General features: G+C 32.6%; 7 protein-coding genes across 7 annotated transcripts; 2 read left to right on the top strand and 5 right to left on the bottom strand.

Annotated features, from left to right (window-relative positions):
- Nucleotides 1-68: 68 nt before the first annotated feature.
- Nucleotides 69-3,716, bottom strand: RAX2 (Rax2p; the record flags this gene model as incomplete). Its single annotated transcript, XM_003684383.1, has 1 exon — nucleotides 69-3,716. The coding sequence occupies one exon, from the start codon at nucleotides 3,714-3,716 to the stop codon at nucleotides 69-71; it is 3,648 nt and encodes a 1,215-aa protein (XP_003684431.1).
- An 805-nt stretch (nucleotides 3,717-4,521) lies between these two features.
- TPHA0B03240 (putative phosphotransferase) lies at nucleotides 4,522-6,279 on the bottom strand (the record flags this gene model as incomplete). The annotated part of the gene is made up of 1 exon (XM_003684382.1): nucleotides 4,522-6,279. One exon carries the CDS (start codon nucleotides 6,277-6,279, stop codon nucleotides 4,522-4,524), a length of 1,758 nt encoding a protein of 585 aa, XP_003684430.1.
- A 2,830-nt stretch (nucleotides 6,280-9,109) lies between these two features.
- On the top strand, nucleotides 9,110-10,234 carry UTH1 (SUN family protein UTH1; the record flags this gene model as incomplete). The annotated part of the gene is made up of 1 exon (XM_003684381.1): nucleotides 9,110-10,234. The coding sequence occupies one exon, from the start codon at nucleotides 9,110-9,112 to the stop codon at nucleotides 10,232-10,234; it is 1,125 nt and encodes a 374-aa protein (XP_003684429.1).
- A 614-nt stretch (nucleotides 10,235-10,848) lies between these two features.
- Nucleotides 10,849-11,655, bottom strand: SHB17 (sedoheptulose-bisphosphatase; the record flags this gene model as incomplete). The annotated part of the gene is made up of 1 exon (XM_003684380.1): nucleotides 10,849-11,655. The coding sequence occupies one exon, from the start codon at nucleotides 11,653-11,655 to the stop codon at nucleotides 10,849-10,851; it is 807 nt and encodes a 268-aa protein (XP_003684428.1).
- Nucleotides 11,656-12,911: 1,256 nt separating this feature from the next.
- Nucleotides 12,912-14,354, top strand: TPHA0B03210 (legume-like lectin family protein; the record flags this gene model as incomplete). The annotated part of the gene is made up of 1 exon (XM_003684379.1): nucleotides 12,912-14,354. The coding sequence occupies one exon, from the start codon at nucleotides 12,912-12,914 to the stop codon at nucleotides 14,352-14,354; it is 1,443 nt and encodes a 480-aa protein (XP_003684427.1).
- A 150-nt stretch (nucleotides 14,355-14,504) lies between these two features.
- On the bottom strand, nucleotides 14,505-15,407 carry PHO86 (Pho86p; the record flags this gene model as incomplete). Its single annotated transcript, XM_003684378.1, has 1 exon — nucleotides 14,505-15,407. The coding sequence occupies one exon, from the start codon at nucleotides 15,405-15,407 to the stop codon at nucleotides 14,505-14,507; it is 903 nt and encodes a 300-aa protein (XP_003684426.1).
- Nucleotides 15,408-16,113: 706 nt separating this feature from the next.
- Nucleotides 16,114-17,199, bottom strand: PLN1 (Pln1p; the record flags this gene model as incomplete). The annotated part of the gene is made up of 1 exon (XM_003684377.1): nucleotides 16,114-17,199. One exon carries the CDS (start codon nucleotides 17,197-17,199, stop codon nucleotides 16,114-16,116), a length of 1,086 nt encoding a protein of 361 aa, XP_003684425.1.
- Between the last annotated feature and the right edge of the window lie 481 nt (nucleotides 17,200-17,680).

Below are 17,680 nucleotides of genomic sequence, written 5' to 3'. Positions count from 1 at the left end.
TAGAAATATTTTTTGAATAATTATAAATTATCAATAATATGCTATATAATAAGTTAATGTTACAATGATTAAATAAATTTCATCAATTTTTCTGGAGGAACTGTATCTAACATTTCCTGTCCATCTATACGTGGCTTAATTGATTCATATTTCTGTTCATCCCTAAATATATATGCAATTGTTACTCCAAATAATCCAAGTAATGCTACAGTTCCAACCGCTAAAGCTAAGGCAATGAGAACTACAAATCCACGGTCAATTTTAGAATGTTTACCTTCAATTTTGTTCACGACAGTAGTTGCGGTAGCCGAACTTACAGTTGATCTGGAAGATGTCTCGGCAGAAGTTATATTCGCAGGCAAGGAATTTTTAGAGTTAAACAAACTTGAGAGATCTCTGTTTTCAAATAAAGTAATGGCAGGATCTTCATTGACTTGAAAGTTGTTGATAGAAAAATATGGTTTCCAGTCTCCAGCTCTGAACAACATTGCATTTAAACGTCCGTATAGGGTAGAATTAAACTCCCCATATGCAAATAATATTTTTGATACATTTGAAGTAGAATTTTGTAAGTCAATAGAAACAGCTTCAACACTTTCTATATACTTTGAAGTTGTGTTAGGAAAACTAATCTCATTCCATTTTTCTGATTTGTATTCCATTATGGTATCGTTACTCCATACAGTAATACTTTGTCCATCATGTATAAATGAACTGATTTCAATTTTAGAGTCATCAGATAATACTGATATATTATAACCTTTTATATCCAAGCTAGCTAATGTTATGCTTGAATAATTTTGTGCACTAAATAAACCTGAAATTAGAATTTGGTCAGAATTCCATAGCTGCATTTCTACAATCGACCCTTTAATTGTGCTATTTGCAAATGCTGACCACTTTTTTGTAAAATAATTATATAAACAAATACCATGACAATCAACGTCATCCAAGGTAAAATTACCGGAGACCAAAATTGTGTTATTACTGTTAAAGTCTATCATGGAAGTAATATATCCGTAATTATTCAAATTTTCACTAGCCAGAGACATTCCATCAGAAATGTTAGATATAACTAGACTGGAAGAACCGTTATTAGTAATTGCATTTGCAAAAAGTAATGAAGAATTATTAGAAAATGAAAGTTTATTTAAAGTACCGGAGAAATCCAACGAAGTTGTCATGTTATTACCATATATTATTTTACTGTTTTCTCCATCTTTGTATGCATATAGATTTGCAGTATCATTTAAAAACACTGCAGCGTATGGAACAATACTAGAAGAAAATGTCAATGACTCTAAACTAGAATTTCCATATAACTTCAATGGTTCATTAAAATTGCTATATTCCGATCTCACAATATTTCCTAATAGCAATGTATCATTATTGGAATTAGCACCTGTTGCCAATACCGAGGCTGTAAACATCGTATTATTATAGATATAGGATTCCGAGGAAACATTATAAAGATAATCATTGTTAAAAAATAACAGTTCTGAGCCTTCATAAGTAAAATTTGCGAAGGTGGTGACGTTGTCACCTAATTGACTGAAAGATGAAAATGTTCCATTAAATGATAAATTATCAACAACATTGGTGGAAGATATGTTGTATTGTCCAAAAAATAAAAGTCCTTGAGAGTAATTTTCAATTCTGGTAGTTTCTCCACCATTATCAACAACAACAGTATTCCTAAGTTCCAAATCTGAATTTAACTGGAGCTGAACTATATTGCTTGTTGATCCCGCAAGGAAAATACTATTATTGAAAGTATTACCGATTAATGATACCGATGATGGAAATTGTGACAATGCTAGTTGGTGAATAGAATTGTTACCAACTTTGGTTTTCGTGTCGGAAGTGAAATTAGATAGCTGATATTGAAATAAACCATTCAATTTTAATGAAGTTGATTTTAAATTAGAATCCAATAATATATCATCAACATTTATATATGTTGGGGTCAGATCTACTCTATCAGCTACTATAATAGCTGAATCCAAGTCTGGTAGGATAGTAGAATAAAAAGTTAATGTGATTTCTGGAGAAACTGTTAATTTCCCATTGAAAATTTCGTCATATTTCATTTCATTGTTGTTTTGATAAATTAATTGTGTAGATAAGACTGTTCCATCTGTTGGATCCAATACTGTCACATTTACAATGGATCTTGACTCGCAGGTACCATCTGCAAGACAACCCGGTGTGTACATTTTAATTGAAAAATCGCCCACCGCTTGAATGTTAGGATAGAATTGAACTGTCGGTAATGGAGAAGAGTCACTTTGGTAGTTAGCAGCTATGTAACTATCTGAATCTAATCCTTTGTACCACCCATTGTCCGACAGAACAGACGAAGAGAAAAGTGACGTCGATTCAGTATCACATCCAGGTTGATTCAATGTATTGTTAGCATATGCTGTATGCGAATCTTGGAATAATTCAATGCCTGACAATGCTGTTTTACTACCGTACGAGTCTTGTGCAATTAGGGTTAATGCTGAAACGTCAATATTATTTATGAATGCAAATTCTTGGTAACTCTCTGACCACGTAACACTTGTAGTATTATTATTTATAAATACACGTTGGCGTGTTTCCGATGTTGAATTGCTGGAGGCAGTTTCTAAACCTGAGCTATTAAGTAAAGGGCAAAATGCATCACAATATTTCAATTGCCCTGTCAAAGGGTCAACATAGGTGAGATTCATAATACCATTCGATGGACTTGTTACAATTCTAAAGAGTGAAACACCATCTTCTGCTGTATTGGCGTTATAAATTCTAATTTTTGAAGGGGAAACTGTGTTAGGGAAGTTAAGTTGTAAATTTCCGGATCTGCCCTCAACAATCCATGCTTCAGAAGAACCAGCTTCACACACAAAATTGTTTTGGTCAAAATACGCAGTGCCTGCATCCCATGTTGCGTACTTAAGGGAAATTTGTTGTTCCAACTGTATTGTTGAAGAGTTTTCTGTGGAATTTGTAAAGTTCGAGAAATTGCTAGTTGTATTATAAGTTAACAATGAACTATTACCCAGAGTATCAAACATACCAACGAAAAGAATGTTATCATCGTTTAATTTTAATATGGAATTAACTTTTGAATCACTTCCGAAACCTTGAAACGGTAATTCTATAACTTCATCACTTGTCATATTCCAAGAGATCACTGAGCTGGAATTCTGTGAACGTGTTTGATATGTGAATTCACCTCCAAAGTATACAATTTCTTCATCCACTAAAATAGAAGTTATGTTACCCAAGTCCTGATCAAAAATTGGTTTAATTGATAAAGTGGTTAAATTATAAAGCAATTGTCTGCCTAGAGCATATCCATTCAGATGCCCCGATCCACTCAATACAAAAGAATCGTCTCCAACAGGTATTATTTTTTGGATATCAGTATCATTTGATCCTACTTCCAGTTGTATTAAAACATCATCAGAATAGTATATTAAGTTATTAGTCGAACTTATACCTGAGTTCCCGTCATCAGTAAAGTTTTGTTGGCCTTCATAATGATAAAATTGTAGATTTTCTACATCTCCTAACAATTGTATCGAATTAGAAGTATTATTAAAATTCAAATTGGGGAGTTCGAATTCTTGGATATTTAATAGTTTCAAAATATTTGATAAACTTGATGCAGTGGCATTATTTGCTAAAGAAAAAAGAACCACCAGTCGCACAATAGTGGAAATTATACTCATTGTTTCAAATAACGTAATATTCCTCCCTTATCAGTTTTATTTATAGTCTTGAATATAGAAACACACACACACACACAATATTATTTTATTTTCAATGCTTTTATGTCAGTAAGTGTATGAAATCTTTTATTAGGTAGTATTGTTTTATAAAATGTTGTTTCACTTATATAAAAATAACTGTAAAAAAAGTGAGAAAATCAACATATGTAAATAGCAAATCAAATTTAATAGAATGTTTAACTTCATTATAATAATTGAAGAGTGATAGTATGAAATAGTAAATATGTTGATTGTGATTATTAGCATTATCATAGTATGATAGAGCTTAATTAAAGTATTCTACACTATATAAGCACTATGATTATTTGATATTTTCGCTTTCTTTGCTACAAAATTTCCTCGAAATAACTGATGGCCGATGCCACTTTAGGAAATCGATAAACAAGACGAAGCGAAAGAACGATTTAGTTTCCTAAAGAGGAAACTTAAATGGTCAAGAGCTTGAGATACACTATGGAGAACCTAGAGGCTAGTTGATGAGAATGATATAAAACAGCTCAAGTTGTTTGGCGGTTAGTGGCTGATGGTTGATGGTTGTCTTGTTCCTACCAGACTAGCTCATGATTAGGAAGTACCACCTGAATGGTTTTTCTAAGGTATAGTTACTATTGATCAAAGAAGACTTCATGTCGTTCTGAAACGCTCACATTTTGTATTTTTTAAGCAAAGATATTAGTAGAGAATATCCTCATATTACCAATTGTCAAACCATTACTGCCACACTCGATAGTGACGCATCGATTTTTTACTTGTATACCTCTTCCATCTTCTTTCTATATTTTATATTTGTATCTATCATATCAAGATACACCTCATACTTTGCTTGTAAATACTTACGCAACACTGACTTTTCGCTTTTAGGCATCATTAAAGTACCCTTCGGTGTCATCAGCTTCATTTGTGACCACAGTACGTCGTTCAAGGAGTATTCCAATTTATTCTCTTTCATTGAATTGATTTTTGCAGCAACAGAACCCAAGATTGCAGCTCCAAAGACTACCGATGAATCGATATATTTTGATAAGACAAGAGGCAACACACAACAATTCGAAATTAATTCCATAAGTAGTTTATTCTTGCAATGACCACCTGACATATATATTGCAGTGATCCCATGGCCATGGGTAACAAGCGTATCTATAATATGCCTTGTCTGCAGAGCTATGAATTCGCATGCTGCCAGGTATTTAATGGCAAGATCGTTTATTGAACTATCCATAGTTTGGCCAATTATCATGCCGCTCATTAACGGGTCAGCTAACGGTGATCTGTTTCCATAATAATCACCGTATATGAACATATTTTTTGTTAAATAAAACACCGAATCAAGTTTTCTGTTGACTCTCAATTCTTCTAATTTCTCATCCAAATATACAAAGATATTTTTGTTTTGCCTCGATGTAATTCGTTCTAATTCTTGGTATGCAGGATGGGTTTCTATAATATTATCCAAAAGCGCTCCAGTAAAACTCTGGCCACCTTCAGTAGCCCACATATTCTCTGCCAAAACGTCTCGGTATGGTCCCCAAACCCCAGAAATGAACAATGGCTGCTTTGAAAGAACAATATGACATGTAGAAGTTCCAGAGACGACAGCAATTCTCCCCAAACTGCCTTCTATTTTGTTCAGCTCTTGAGGCGAGTCAGAGCAGACCCGATCAGAAACATCACTTGCAACAGTTCCTACCCATCCGGAATATGCATCAATAACACCTGTCCCAACAACGCAATGGTTTGGTAAGTTAGCTAATCCAGCAAATTTCTTATCCACATGGCCAACTAAGTCTCCAGGTATTAAAAAGTTTCCTTCCTTTAGGTTGATAGAACCCCCAAGCTTTTCAAAATTGTTAGTCGACAATTCCTCCAAGCCTATCTTCTCCAAGAACTCTTTCGACCAGCCTAATTTCGATCCTTCAACTCCAGTAGGAAGCAATCCTTGTTTACAGACCGCTGAGGAAAATGAATGTACAATTTTACCTGTGGCTTTGTATGTTAAAAAATCTGCTAAATCTAAAAATACGCACCGGTGAAAAGTCTCTGGAGATAAGTGATCCTTCAACCATTTTATCTTTGGCAATTCGAATTCCACAGACATTTTACCACCCACATATTTTAATCTTTTATCATTAGTTGAGTTTATCAGGTCTGTTTCACTTGCTGCACGATGGTCCATCCATAATATAATATTCTGATTACTATCATCGAAATTCGGCCCAACTGCAATTGGTTCCAGGCTATTCTTATCAAAAACCACCAAAGAACAAGTGGCATCAAATGCAATACCATCAATCGATGACGGATCTACATTTGATATATCAATAACTCGTTTAATTATGTCCAATATTGCATCCCAAATTTCATTAGAAGATTGAGTAATAAAACCTAGCTGCAGTTCCTGTTTTGATATATCTTTAACCTCTACTGCCAGGATTTCACCGTTTTTGTTTGTTATACAGGCTCTTGCAGACCCAGTGCCCACGTCTACGCCAATATAGTTCGACATTTATCTGCAACTTCGAGTTCCGAAGAATATCTAATTATTTTTCAGGTTTAATCTTGTAGGTAAAGCTATGACTTAATGACTGTTACAAGACATTAAAAGTATGTAAATTAAACTCATCGATTAACTCAGTTCTGAAATTTAGATTGGTCATCGAATAATTGAACACTGACATAAATTGCATTGAAAAAGAAACATCATGAAACATAGAGTTAGGGGAATATGATATCGATGCGATGAAAAATTGCGAAAAAGAATCTCGGGAACGAATCTCAGTGGAAGAAAAAATATACCAAGCTCAATCATTTGATGTAAATCCGGGTAATAATATTTAAAGTGTTTTTATATGGGAGTATTCCACATATTCAGTTTTATCGGCGGTAATTATTTAACCTTATACCACCCTCTCTATCGGGGGGAAAGATACCACTATCTATGTCAGTAAGACCAATTATAGTTAACACACATCCAACAAGATATTTTTACTGTTGCGGCAATTCCACAGAAATGTGTTTTAATTCTTTGCACAATTAATCGGTGTTCCGTTAAGTAACCTAATTATTAGCATAGTAAATTCTTATAATGTTAAACGAGTGCATCTCGAGGGGGCTTCTGGACCACGAATGTAGGCGCCCAATTTTTTTTTATTTTGCCGCTATGGAAATGATGGATGTGCGAAGTTATAATTTCATAACTTTGCTTAAAAGGGAAAAGTTATGAACTGATGGAAAGCGGCAAAAAAATTAAAATTTTTTATTCTCTTTAACAAAGTCCCAAAGCAGGGTATTATTGAGTTTTTACTACAATCATTTCAACTTAACTTTATAGATATAGAATTAATCCCGGCATCTGGCCAGAGAATAACAAGATCTCTTGCACTGGTTCTTCTTAAATTGAATTTTGAATCCAACCTCTAAATAGTCATGTGCAGTTAACTTAATTGCTATTCTAGACCGCAGTTCTTATTCTGGTTTGACAAACAAACACACGCGGCGAAGTTGATGTGTATATATATATATATATATCTAAGAATTGTCCTGAGCACGTCTTTTATTTTTTTTAAATCCGTTTTAAAAATAGTCTCCGTCACATCTCTTCAGAGCGTCATCTAATCTAAATATTTGCCACCTTAACCTTTTGTCGGACACCGTATAAGCCACTTATAAAGGATGTCTTCTGTTATCCTAAAAGGGTAAATAATTACCTCTGTTAGCTACGACACACATTCTTATTTTATGCCATTCTCACTGTTGAGTACAATAACACCCTTGCATAAGTAATTTTTACTTTGGTTTTTAAAGTTTCCATTTCTTCTTTGCTTGGGTTCTTGCAGGAAGGAAGAGAAGAGTTAGAAATTTATATACTGTTATGTGACCCTAGAAATTATTATCGTTATTTATAACACAGAGTTCTACCACTAATAGTCTAATATTAAAAAAAAATTTCTCGATTTCTGTCTCTAGACTGTTTGTAATTGGTTTCTAAATTGTTTTAACTTAATATTGAACACAAACACTCTTTTACGACTAGAATAGTATATCTGTTCCGATGATATAGTAAGACAAAAACAACAACTTAATAGCATTTCTTTTTTTCTTTTCTTATCCATCCTTGCATCTTAGCCTAACAGAGAGCAGTCTGCAGAGAAGGCCTCCAACTGTGTGACGAGTATAAAATTATTTCAGGTTCAGAAATTTACAAGCACCGTAACCAGCGTGTACACGGAAAAGAGGTTTTACTCTTAACGCAAATCCAGAAGTATTAATACCGAAATGGATTACCACTTAGTTGTTTAGAAGCAGTAATCTTAATGGTTAAATCGTACGAAGATTCGTCATTTGGAAAATGATGATCACTTTCATGTTTCAAAGCATACGAGCCAATCATTGGCGTTCTTTCATATTATAATATAATGCGATGAGCAGTCTTTATAAAAACACACAAAGAACTGCAGGCTAAATAACCTCACTGCAGTTCTTCCTGCAGTGTGTGTAATACAAACATTCATTTATTATGGGGGACTGGTGTGAGGACCTTCCTCTGGTCATCTATGCAATACGACTTAACTACCTTGGAACCTGTCAGCTAAGAATACAAAAAAATAGAATGAGTTCGATTCAACACTAAAACTTTAGTGTCGTGTCTCGTTATTTAAAACACATCTCTTACATCAACGTTAAGTGTCTGAACTGTTTTTGACTACTGTCTTTTTGCGATGCAATAGTCATCAGCGCTTTTTTCCTACTGTTCTTCACTGTACAGATTGTTTTTATAGTTCAACAGTTTAGCATTATTAACAGCTTTTATTCATCATCAATGCCTATATTCAATTAACTGAAAAGGGTTATATTGAAAAAGAAAAGAAACGGTGATGCCTTTTTTTGTTGATCAGCTTCATCTAGAACATCAAGAACCTCGAGAATCTCGAAAACATCTAGTAGATTTACATGAAGTTGATCTAATAAATTATACTTGTATATTTTTGATATATAAGAAGAGCAATCTTGGATCAATTATGTCAAATACACTTTCTCTCTCTCTTTATCTTATTACTATTATTACTAGTTTTATTTCTTACATTAACATTAGTCCTTTCTTAATTTTTGTTTCCAACCTAGAAAGTCAATCTAAAAAGTTCAAACAAAGTATATTATATCAATCCTTTCATTTTTCAAAATCAAACAATTCTCGACGGGAGCTGTTTATTTCACTAATTCAATTACATTCATTTTATAAGTTAATTACTATCACTTTTTATTTTAATCAATTTCATTCTTTTACATTATTTTAAATTTTAACCGCCACCGCTCATTCCAATTTTAAAAATTAAAAAATGCAATTTTCAAAACTTATTTTATCCGCGTCCATTTTAGCCGCCAGTACTAACGCCGCTCCTGCTCATAATCATGGTAAACATGAACATGGTAAACAAGATAAAAGAGATATCGTCACTATCACCGAAGTCGTCGATGTTAATGGTAATGTCATCAATAATTTAGGGCAACTAAAGGCTACCACTACTCTAGTTGGTAATTCTAATGTTGTTCAGAATGTCGTTGTTTCTGCCACTACCGCTACAACTGCCGTCGCCGCTGTTTCCACTTCTGGATCCTCTTCATCTTCATCCTCATCTTCTTCTATTGATGGTGACTTGTCTGATTTTTCTGCTCCATCCAAAAAATTCGTCGATGGTACCATCAAATGTTCAGATTTCCCATCTGGTCAAGGTGTCATTCCAGTAAGTTGGATTGGTATGAACGGTTGGACTTCAATCTTAAACTCTAATGGTGATACCAGTAGCGAATGTACCGATGGTTTCTACTGTTCGTACGCTTGTCAAGCTGGTATGTCCAAGACTCAATGGCCATCAGAACAACCAAGTAATGGTGCCTCCATCGGTGGTCTGTACTGCAAGGATGGTTATCTATACAGATCCAACACCGACACAGACTACTTATGTGAATGGGGACAACAATCTGCTTCTGCTGTAAACCAATTATCTTCTGAGTCTATTTCTCTATGTAGAACTGACTACCCAGGTTCTGAAAACATGGACATCCCAACTCTAGTCGGTGCTGGCTCTTCTAAACCTATTTCTGTCGTCAACCAAGACTCATACTACACCTGGCAAGGTAAGAAGACCTCCACTCAATACTACGTCAACAACGCTGGTGTCTCTGTCGAAGACGGTTGTATCTGGGGTAGTGAAGGTTCTGGTGTCGGTAACTGGGCTCCAGTTGTCTTAGGTGCTGGTTACACTGACGGTATTACTTACTTATCCATAATCCCAAACCCAAACAACAGCGAAACTCCAAACTTTAACCTTAAAATCGTTGCTACGGACGGTTCCACCGTTAATGGTGACTGTAAGTACGAAAACGGTGTTTACACCGGTGGTTCTACTGATGGTTGTACCGTTTCTGTCACCAGCGGTTCCGCTGAATTCGTTTTCTATTAGTTTTAAGAGGTTGCTCCATTCTAATTATTAGCATTTATTAACACTTAGCTATCATAGACACTTTGTTCTTCTTTATTATCCGACATTTAAGCTGCCATTAAAGTCGTGATAATAGTATTATTATACCTTATTTCCCATTTTTAAAACAATTATTAGTTAATTGTGACTATTATACCCTAGCATCCACAAGTTTTTCTAAAATGATATCCATCCATTTAAATTGCTAATTTCATATTTAGGCATTGCCTAAAACGCAAACTATGAAATTAGAATTTTTTACGAACCCCTCTATATGTTTTACAAATTCATGTTTAACTTTCAAAAATATATCTATGTTTTAACATATTTAAAAGATGTTCCATATAATATACTTTTACCATTGGCTTACACTCAATATTTCAGCTAAAAAAAGGTAAGAATTCTTATATTTATATAATTTTATGTACTATTAAAAAAACAGTTATTAAAAATCGTTACAATATTCAATATCTTCTTACTAAATAATTACCATAATTTGTAATGAGATATCCTTTCTTTTATCGGTATATCTCTTCGAATTAAATTATTTAAAGATTACAAATTACAAATTATAAATTCAGAACTATGGTATTCAGTTATGTTAAACAGATAGAATTTTGTGGAATAAAAGCACCAGATAACTCCAAAGCTGGTTCATCTAGACAACCATGACTATAGCCCAAGACTACCATGCCACCTGGACATAATAAGAAGTTTGGATTGGATACCATATGTGAGTAAGTTTCCATATGAACGTCTGGGATTAATTCACCGTTGTTGTCATAACGATGGACAACTTCCTTCTTTTGCTCTTCTGAACATTCTTTTTCAACACCTAGACCAAACCATAGTGCGGATAGATAACGAATGGAGTGACCGTGTGCAAATAATAAAATATCAGCAGCCTCATTTTTTTCATGACTGATCTTATGCAATTGACGAATTCTCTGAATGGCTCTAGATAATCTGAATCCAAATTGTTCGGATGATTCACCGTTTTCACAACCATCTCTCCAAATCAACCAAGGTCTTTCTTTATCTAAACCTCTAGATTTTCTCAATTCAATAATTTCAGAAGTTAGTCTACCTTCATAATCACCGTATTCCCATTCTCTAACATCTTCATCGACAATAACTTTAATGTGCTTCTTCCTTTCCTCTGGAACACTTTCCAACATCAAATTCATTGTCTGTTGAGCTCTTGTTCTTGGAGAAACGACTATATAAGTGACACGTTCTGGTGAAATCAAATTATTTTTTTGGAAAATAGATAAACCAGCTGTTCTCATTTCTTCAACACCATCTTCAGTTAACGGTAAGTCAGTTGAACCTGTGTATTGGCCACTCTTCGACCATTCAGTTTGACCATGTCTAATAGCTACTAATCTTGGAGTTGGAGCCATATTATATCAATTGCTATATTTGTTTGCGAATATCAGTAGAAAAGAAATTAATTGAAATTAAAGACGTATCTCAGTCTTTTTTTAGTGAATGTCTTCTTGCTAATTCTTGGAACTTGAATCCAATGTTTCCAGTTGCCAAATGTAATTTACACTTTATATATAAATCTATAAATCGATAAATTTCAATGCTCATTCGTTCGATGTAGACTGTACGTCAGCCTGTAATTTATTCTTTCATCGATATGTTTTTGCAACTTTTAAACTTTCGAAACGTTTTCACCGCATAAAGAGAGATGGCTAGGTGGTAATCGCCTAGCTCCGTTCTTTCAAAAAGAAATAACTTTAGATGATACGAACTAGTGTTGGCATACAAAGGAGGGAATGAGAAATTATGGAAAAAGAGCTAATAAATGATATTGATAGTAATCATGTTTTATGTGTCGCCGACACCAGGGAATACTCTTTTGAAATGGTGGATTACGTTTTCTGTATATTTAGAGTAACACCTGGTAAGACATGAATCTCTCTCAGTTCCAAGCGGAGTTATCTGGGCAAGTTTATACAATGAATGGGTTTTCAAATCACAAGCATGTTATGTTGCCCACAGTGCAGGGTCTACTATTACAAACAACACAGATATTTTCATTTTTCGTCAATGAAAAACAACAATAATTAAGTCTTATATATAGATGTGTATGAATCTTACTGTAACTCTTAAAATCATCTCTTAGACGTCTTTACTTGATAGGTGGTTTGGGGTACGAAACTGTTTCTTACATGCGCAGTCCCTTTTTCAAATATCTGACGCGAAACTGTAAGCATATTTTGCAACAAATATCAAATTCTTTGCCCAGTTCGAGATTATTTCCTTTTATAGTAGTTATTTCAAGATCATCTGAATTGTAAGATATGGTGTTGCTACACTGTAATAAATGAACCTCAATGTATAGTAAGAACACCATTAGATGACCTGAGTTTAAGTGCTTCTGGAGGAGCTGCATGTAGCTCCAGAGAGAGCTAAATGTCATTAGAGGATCCTATTTCCTGACGTACTAATATTTCAATTTGTATCTATAAAATATATCTATAAAATACTTGGCTTTCAAATTTGTTCTTGTCATAACCAACTTACATGTATACATGCATATAGAAATATCAATTACATATAAATCAACTCTACTGCTTCATAGAATCAATTATCTTTCTGGTGCTTGTCAAGGTTAGAATAAACTGGTGATATATGGATAGAGGAAGTAATGCAAGGTGCTAAAAATAAATTTGTACAGTTCATTGGCATAGCATCAATTTTTTTGATCTTCCAACTAATTACTCGTCACTTAAATCCACTAGAAGCAAGATCAATATCAGGTTATAGATCTTATAATGAAGATTTAACTAAGGACAATTACAATACCGATTTTAACTTAAAAAATAATCAAAGGAAGTCATCGATAGTGAGAGTTAATAATCCAGATGCAAGTCTTTCAATTCCCTTTCTTGATAAAATCAATAATTACTGGCATATAGCTGGTAATACAGAAATTAGAAATGCAAACTACATACGGTTGTCGAACAACGATATTCCTAACTCATACGGTTCGATAATGTCAAATAGTATTGGGGATAATAAGATTAACGATTTTGAAACAATATTAAGCTTTAGATTGAAATCAACTAATAACGTTAATAGTAAGAAACATAATTATAAATCGAAAAGAGCTGAAAATAACTATAATGAAGGGTTAGTATTTATGATATCACCAGAAAATGGGTTTATTAAGGCAAATTTACACTCTTCATACTCCAAAAAACAATACGAATTAAATACTAACGGTATCATATCAAATAATCACGAGTTAATGGGATTTCCTAGCAATTTACCAGGTCTGGCATTGGTTATAGATATGCATTCTGATCAAGCATCCGATGAAAAATATGCAGCACCATTTTTTGATGCATTCGTCCTAACTAATCCTTCTCATCATAAATATGATTTAGAGCACGATGGTGACAGTGATAACATTGTATGGCTTAATAAAAATACACAGAAACATATCAAATTGAAAAACTCGATAATGGATGGAACATTAGTGGAGTTAAGATTAATATATTTAGAAAGTATCAGCTTTTTAAAAGTTGATATCAGATATCCAAACGAAGGCAAATTTTGGATAGAATTATTCCAAACCAATCATCCAATATATTTACCTAAGAATCCAAAGACTCAAGAAAGATACATTGGTGTCAGCGCTCTAACGAAAAATAAACCATCCTCCAATATCGAAATCTTGAATATAGAAACAAATGAATTCCATTATAGAGATGATTTGAATAAACAAGAATCAGACGAAGAAACATCTTTCGACTTTGCAAAAGAGATTCAATTATTTTTGAGCCAAGAATTTGGTGAAAGAATTGAAATAGAGAAAGATGATTTTATAAAATTGCAAATGCGAAAGTCTCAACCATATCTAAATGCCCATGACAAGGAAAACAAGATGAAAAATACTTACCATAATTCAAATAACACAAATGAATCAGGGATGATTAAAGCTTCTATAATATTAATTCTTAAAATCGCATTCTTTACCATTATGATCATTGCATTATATTTCATTTCTGTTTATGCCAGAGTTATTTTAAAGCATAGAAAAAAGATATATGGAAATCATGGTACTGGTTTACCACTATATAAATAATACAAAATCATGTATAAGCTCATTGAAAAATAAGCAACCATCAAATTCATTCCATTAGAATTCATTATTCTGCATTTATTTTTTATATATCATAGGAATATAATATTATCATTATTACTATTTCAAAATACAAATATTATGTTTATCAAATTATTTATCTTGTTCAATTCTGAATTGGACACCCCATAATTCAGTCTTTAAACCGAAAAGCCCTCCTAAAATTCTATTATCTTGAACTTTTACAGCCTGAATTAATTTGAAACCCTTAGACTTTAAGACTTGTTTTGTGTCCTTGTCGAAAGAATACACAGCGTATAAAATCTTCATAGAATTTCCATAATTTCCTTCTTTGGCAATTGATCTTGTTCTGATCATTGTCCAGTCAAGTAGATCTTCCAAGATACCACTTTTGGTGTAGACTTTACGACAACCAATAGAAGAAATAGCAATGACCAGCGATTCTGGAGAGGATAATGCTTTATTTTCACTCACTGTGACTAATGCAATAGGTGTTTCTCTGTAGACGACAATATGAGTGTTTTGTAATTGTTTTGATTTCCCTTCTTCAGAATCCTTGACAATTAAATTCTTTAAATTAACACCAAAAACAGTTTCACCATTGGCTTCTGTGATCTCATTGATTTTACTCTTGAAATAAGTATCAGTTACTCTTGAAAGTAAAGTGAAAACGAATGAAGTTAAAATGACAGTGAATAACAGACCTGAACCTAATGCATGCTTGTTAACTACTGCAAATTGATATAGATAGCCACTAACAGAAGTAGCAGTTATATTTGTTGGAAATACCAAGTTAATTGCCCAGTAAGTGACTAAAAATAATGAGATGGTAAATAAAGTCAATGGATGAAATAATAAATATTGGTTAGCAATAGATTGGCTTCGTTTAATGAAATCAATAGCCAAATTAATAGCAGCAGTGGCAAACTCGGGTTTCAAAGTAGTACCATATATGGTCGGTGGAGCATCAACATTCAATGGCTTATCCAATGAAGCATCGATTTGAGGAATGCGCAAACTATGTTTAGGTGGCATAGTGTATTAAGTTGGTTTATATTGAAGTGTAATCTATACTGTTATCCCCTTTTAGATTTTTTTTAATAAGAACTAATTTAACATGAAATATGCAATAAATTCACAAGAACATATAAAATTAAAAATGAATAAAACTTTCAATCGTTTTATATAGAGACAACATATGTGGTAAAGATCAAGTGAAATATGTTATTAAGTAATAATATCGGCCAATGACCCTTTCCGCTAATTTTAATTCTGCGAACTAAAATTGTAGCATACGGTCTCACACGTGAACCGAGCTGAGAAGATTAAAATTAATAATTAAATGAGAATAAAATATCAGTTAAAAATGATTACAGATCGAGAATTGATCGAGAGGTTGATAATCTCAAATGAAAGGATTATTTCAGTTTTATGAAACCAGGAAAATGGAAAGTTAATGTTATTAGCTATTTGATTTATACTGTTAGAAGGTGATTAAGTGACCATAATACATATTAATATGTAAAATAAATTATATATGAAATTGAATATATGATAATATTCACTATGATAATATTCACCGTTATTCTATTTTTATTTTTTTTTATTTTAAAAAGAGGTGAAAACAGATGATTCTCAATAAATAAGATTTTTAGAACGTCAATATTTTAAATGTTTACTATTGTTTCATTGTTTTGTAAAGGTTTATTATTGTGTGTAAAGTCTTCTGGTTTAATATCCTTTAAACCAGGATCGTAATTTTTTCTTTAAAAAATTTTGGGGTGGTAGATTCCTTGGCTTTATCAGTATGAGCTTGTTGTTGTTTTGTTTTTGTCAATTTTTCTAAAGTTAACGAACCAATATCCTTGCCTGTTGAGACTATTGCCCTTGGAATACTTTCATTATTTTTTTTAAAGTTTTCTTCATAACTTCCGGAGACAGTTTTATAAATTTCAGTTGATTTTGCTGAATGAACTTGTGACATTATTTTTTTAGGTTCATCAATGTATAAATTAGTTAATTTTTGAGTAGTCGGTTTGATGTAACTATTATAATTATCATTTAACTTCTCTTGTATATCTTTGGAGATACTTTTAGTTGTACTGGTTAATTCATATAAATGAGGTAACTCTACAATATTTTTATTATTTAATTCTTCCAAATCCTCATTACTGCTGTTGTAATTTAAATTCGATAAGTTGTCATAAGTAGTACCGTTCGATTTTTTTTTTGTTTCTAAATCTTTTGCATTTGAGTTTAATTCTAAGTTTAAATTTGAGTTTGAGCCTAAATTTGAATTGTTTTCATTTTTTGTAATATAAGAAATTTTAAATGGTTTAATGACTAACTCTTTTAATAAAACGTCAATGAAATTTGCCAAATAATCGATATAAAACCAAAGTAACCATACTCCAGGTAAATAATGTCTCTTATTTAATTCAAGGAAAAAATGATCAATTCCTTCTCTTAAAATTAAGTAATTGAAGACTTCGTCACATTTCCAAATTAGATTTTCTGCACGTTGATATATTCTTTTAGCTACAATTGGTACATTATTCGATTCTAATAATGTTTTTTTAAATTTATAATTATAACATATAATCCAGGAGACAATAGAAGAGAAAAAAGGTAAATTCAAAAAGTAATTTAAAAATATTGAGATGACTTTATATTTTGCTAAATGATTCAAAGTAGGGGAAGATTGAGTAAACTTTTCGATTGTCTTCTTATCAATAACAATCTTAACCTCATGTTTCGAAAAGTCATCCTGAGAGTTGCTATTTGAATTAGACATTGTTATATCATTAATAGTATTCTTGATACCCATACTGTAGTAGCTTATGAAAATACTGTCTTAGATGTTGTTACAGAATCAATGTATACTAAAGATTAATAATGCTATCATTATTAGTTTTACGAAGAATAGATTTTTCTATATATAAATAAATAAACAAAGATACTTTTGTATTTATATAATTTAGTAAGGGGTCAAAAAAAAGGATCGTCATCAAAATATTTAAGGAATTACAAAGTATAGACCCCATTCATTCTCAATGCATAAACTATACATTCTGAATAAAAATCATTCACGTGCGTTCGGCTACTCCCGAATAGGAACTATCAAGAAAGCTCATATACCACCAACCACCAAATGAAGCATTTAAAATCACTTCGACAAATCAAACAATCATCTAATCTCACCTCATCATATACAGAATGTAACGAAAACAACTGTTAATGACAACGAATATCGACCAGTTAATTGGATATATCCTAGTACACATTGGTCATTCTATGTTGAAGTATGA

Source organism: Tetrapisispora phaffii, chromosome 2 (assembly GCF_000236905.1).
Source record: "Tetrapisispora phaffii CBS 4417 chromosome 2, complete genome".
NCBI classification, from domain to species: Eukaryota; Fungi; Ascomycota; class Saccharomycetes; order Saccharomycetales; family Saccharomycetaceae; genus Tetrapisispora; species Tetrapisispora phaffii.
The sequence above is the reverse complement of the archived record's forward strand: the minus strand, read 5'-3'. Positions and strand labels throughout refer to the sequence as shown.